The sequence below is a fragment of the Aplysia californica genome, unplaced genomic scaffold, assembly GCF_000002075.1.
Source record: "Aplysia californica isolate F4 #8 unplaced genomic scaffold, AplCal3.0 scaffold00168, whole genome shotgun sequence".
Classification (NCBI taxonomy): Eukaryota; Metazoa; Mollusca; class Gastropoda; order Aplysiida; family Aplysiidae; genus Aplysia; species Aplysia californica.
The window spans coordinates 1,232,464-1,236,754 of NW_004797438.1; the positions used below are offsets into that span (position 1 = coordinate 1,232,464).

Genomic DNA, 4,291 nt, shown 5'->3' on the forward strand with positions numbered 1-4,291 from the left:
TATATATATATCATACAATAATAAAGTGCCTTTCCCAAGGACACAACATCGGGCCCCTGACGTGATTCGAACCCATGACCTTTTGGTTGCGAGTCTGAGAGCCCAACCATTAAGCCACTATGACTGAGTTATTCTTAACTGCTTGTCAGGAATAAGACTCCAAGCTGTCCTAAAACAATGCTGCACATCAGTTCTACTACACAAAAGAAAGCGAGACTCTGCTACACCTCTTCTACGGACACTGCACTTGCTTCCCGTTGAGAAAAGAATTATGCACAAGTTGGCCATTCTGTGTCACAAATGCTTGAATGATAATGTGCCATCAAATGATCATAGTTATCAAATTAGCGGAAACTATATTCCAACTCGCAGTTTAAAGTCATCAGCTGACAAAAAGAGATTTCATTTACCATCTATAAAAACAATGGGTGAAAGTGAAAGGGCCTTTGAGTATCAAGACCCCAGGATCTGGAATATTTTTTCAAGTAGTTTAAGAGAGATCAAATCCTTCTGATTTATTCAAATGTCAGCTAAAGTCATTTCTGTTTCTTTATTATTATTATTGAGATAAATATTTAGAGAGAGATTTTCTTTTGATCAGAACACAATATACTGATTGTATCATGATGTTACTATTGTACTGTAAAGCGCTCAGAGCCTGTGCACGGTACTTTAATCGGTGTTGAGCGCTATATAAATGCCATATAAATATTATAATTATATACATGAAGGGCACTAGAGAAAAATCCAGCGATGTCAGGTTTTTACAGTTTAGAGATAATTGAAGAACGAGATTTTTCCTCGTGGTTTTATGCAATTCTAGTGACCCACTTTGAAAAAAATCTTTTTTCCTGATTTTATAAAAAATTAATCTGTAACTCCCTGTTCTGGTGTCTCGTGTAGCCATTAGATGTTTTGCTGTGTGCATACAGAAGACCCTGGTTCCATTCTTAGTGTGGAGAATTGTTATAGAGTGTCTCAGTGTGTCTGTTATGTTTGGATGGTTTATCCCCCTCAGATCTGGTTGGCTTAGACAGGAAGGATGGAAGCCTAAATGACCTTAGTTGTGTCGAGTAGAATGTAGTAACAAAATAAAATCTACTTTTACACTTTTTTAAACCTCTTGTCTTTTCTTCTCCACTTCTCAGCTCAAGACCAGGGCCTGCGTCCAAACCGCAAGAGGAAGCGGAGGAAAATGAGGCAGAGGTGGGTGTGGAGGGAGGTCCTCAGGAGGAGGAGGAAGTCCCGTCTGCGCCGGCAGCTGCAGATATTGATGACGATATGCTGCAGGATCCCCCACAGACCGAGAACCCTCCGGAGGCTGGGCAAAACAAGGGCCAAAGCTCAGAGAAGAAAAGGAAGAGGAAGTCCGGTAGAGCAGAAGCAAAGGCATCTCCTGAGAAAAAAGGCTCAAAGTCTCTGAAGTCACCCGAAAGGGAAACACCCAGGTAGTTTATTAATGTAATGACCGTAAAGGTTTAACTCCCATATCAACACTATTAGGTTATTTAAGAAGCTGGACCTCCAAGTTTAACATCCAGTTCCGAAATGACCGAGCCAAAGTAGTTTGACAACTTTCTGAAATGTTTTTTTAGGTAAATATGTGTTGATGCTGTTTGTCTTGACTTGGGATTACAAATTACTGTTTAGGTTGATGTTGGTAAGTGCTGTCTGACGATGATTATGTTTTGAAAGGTTTTTGAATATATATATTATACACGGGTGGTTGGTGGATGCTCTGGTGGTGTACTTTGCTCCTTTTCTTTCCTATCAAACGTCTATCGTCCTGATCTCTCCTTCTTTTTTGTTTGTACCTTTAATCAAACTTATTGTGTTGCAAGTGCCGTAAAACTTTTACTAAAACCTAAAACTAAAGATATATTCTACTTGTATGCTTGAAATATTGATGTGTTTTGATTATGTTATGTAGTCAATGTTGTTTTTTTTTAAATCTTGTTTTAAGCAGTGTATGTGTAGGTAAGCCTTGTGTGTTTCCAATCATTTTATGAGCTTCTTCATTTTTTAAAACTTTTCGCAAGTAGTTGGTGGGTACTTTGTTGTGATTTGCTCCTTCTTTCCTGTCAAATATGTATTGTCCTTTTTTCTCCTCCTTGTTTGTGATTGTTATGCTCATGTAACGTCCCTAATCTCTGGCGTGGTGGAGTTTTGTTCTCTCCTATCAAGCATTTATCTTCCCTATCTCTCCTCCTCTCCTATCAAACGTCTATCATCGTTATCTCTCCTCCATTTTTTACTTTTCTGTGACGCTCTCTTGTAACACCCAAGCTTTGGCTCTTTTATGACCTATTTGTATGGCAAATGCTGTTAAACTCTTACCATGGGTGGTTGGCGGGTGCTCTGGTGTGGTTTGCTCCTTCTTTCCTATCGAATGTCTATCGTTCTGATCTCTCCTCCTTCTTTTTTGTGTTTGTTACTCTCTTGTAACACCTCTAATCTTCGGCACTTATATGACCTCATTGTGATGCAAATGCTTTAAAACTTTTACTAAAACTAAAACTAAACTCTTACCTAGAAAAAAGCAACAACAAAACAATTTTTCCAGTGTCTTATCGATCATTTTCTTTACCTTTCAGTTCGAGACTGAAGTCTGCTTCGGAACCTGGCGAAGCAGAGGAACCTACGGCGCATCATATCATTGTTAAGACAGAGCCCAGGGGGGAGGAGGAGGAGGAGGAGGAAGCGCCGTCTGAGGACCTTGCTGGCAATATGATTCACCGTACTCCTAAGAGCCCTCAGCAATCTCAGGGAAACGAGAGTCAAGATTCCGGGAAGAAAAAAAGGCACCGAAAGTCCAGCACTTCTGAAACGAAGCTGTCTCCTGAGAAAAAAGTACCAAAGTCGCCTAGGTCGATAAAAAAAGAAAAGCCTTGGTAATTTTAAGTTTTTGATTTTTGTTGTTGTTTTGAATGTGTAGATTCTGTATGTTTGGAGAAATGTTTGTAATGGGTGTTTGTTTTGCTCTATAGTTTGTTCACTTTTGTCTGTCAGCACTAAAAAAATTGTAGTTCATTTATTAATGTACCTATCCTATACCCTTGAAACTTTGCATGGCACTTCTGCAGGCCAGTGGCCAAACAAAATTATTGTTTAAAAGATATTGATCCATAAATTAAAGTTTTTATCTATTTGGGCCTGTATTATAAACTGGTCTTTGGGTGCATACACAGGATCACTGAAATTAATGACTTACAGTTATAGTGACTTTGCTTACAAGTTGCTCATTTTGAGGCAGCGACACCACCCTGCTGTCACGTTTCAGTGTAAATTTGTACATTTCATCCCCTGGCTGTCTAGATGTCTCCACGAGCTCCACATGAGTTTCGGAAAATGTCTCACCCCGTCTCTTGAATCGTGTATCTTAGGCGTACTTTAAAGTGTAGTGTTGGGGAACATATGTCAACTTTTTAATGCTTTAGGTGTATGTTTTAAATATCCTTCAATTATTTTTTGACCCGCTTTAGGCTAACGTAGAAATAACATGTCGGAAACTTAGTTTGCTGGGACCTTTATATATGGGCTTTCAGATTCTGTTGGTCATTCAACTGTATGCAAGACCCGTATGCAAAGATCTGAGATGATTAAACCCTGTGATTTCATTTTATTGTGCTTTAACCTTTGTCAGACGAAAGTGGACAAGCTATAATTGTATGTTTTCAAAATATGGATGATGTTGGGCAGAAGCTGGCCAACTTGTCTTTGCTAATTTCATTGGAGGGGCAAAAGAAATTTGTAAATGAAGTAAAACTATGTATGTATATGTGTGTGTGTGTGTGCACGCCTGCTTGCGTGAGTGTGTGCATGTGTGAGAGAGAGAGGGAGAGAGTTTGTGTGTGTGTGTGTGTGTGTGTGTGTGTGGTTGCACGAGCTCACATGTTTGATGAAACTTTTACAAATGAACATGTAGCATTTGGCTGTCAGCTGATTTCAAGTTTCTTTGCCAGTTACTTCTTCAAAAATGTCACTTGTGACACATCTTGTTGAAATGAGGCGCTCTTCAAAATAATGACTTTAAAGAAACCAGCATTTTTCTGACCGTTTGGAAATTTCGTTTCAATTTCTTTTCTTTTTTTTTTCTTTTTTCTTTTTTTTTTGGCTCATCATCTTTTACATCTATTTAAAAACTATTTCTATATAGATTTTTACTAAATAACTCATGAAAGGCACAACAATAGTAAATGTGCAGTTTTCAAAGACATTCAAGCTTGGAAGTCTAACGACTTTGGAGGCCATTTTCTCACAAATTTTGCCTACGAAGCCAGGCGACCCCTAC

The 4,291-nt window shown here is 38.7% G+C and overlaps 1 protein-coding gene across 1 annotated transcript in view; it reads left to right on the plus strand.

The window, feature by feature from the left end:
• Positions 1 to 4,285, plus strand: part of LOC101845770 (DNA-directed RNA polymerase I subunit RPA43) — a 19,566-nt gene extending 15,281 nt beyond the window's left edge. Inside the window, exons 4-5 of the mRNA XM_005097952.3 lie at positions 1,149 to 1,448; positions 2,595 to 4,285. Of these exons, the coding sequence (XP_005098009.1) occupies positions 1,149 to 1,448; positions 2,595 to 2,895 (601 nt within the window). The 3' untranslated portion in view covers positions 2,896 to 4,285. The remainder of the gene's footprint in view (positions 1 to 1,148; positions 1,449 to 2,594) is intronic.
• Positions 4,286 to 4,291: the final 6 nt, after the last annotated feature.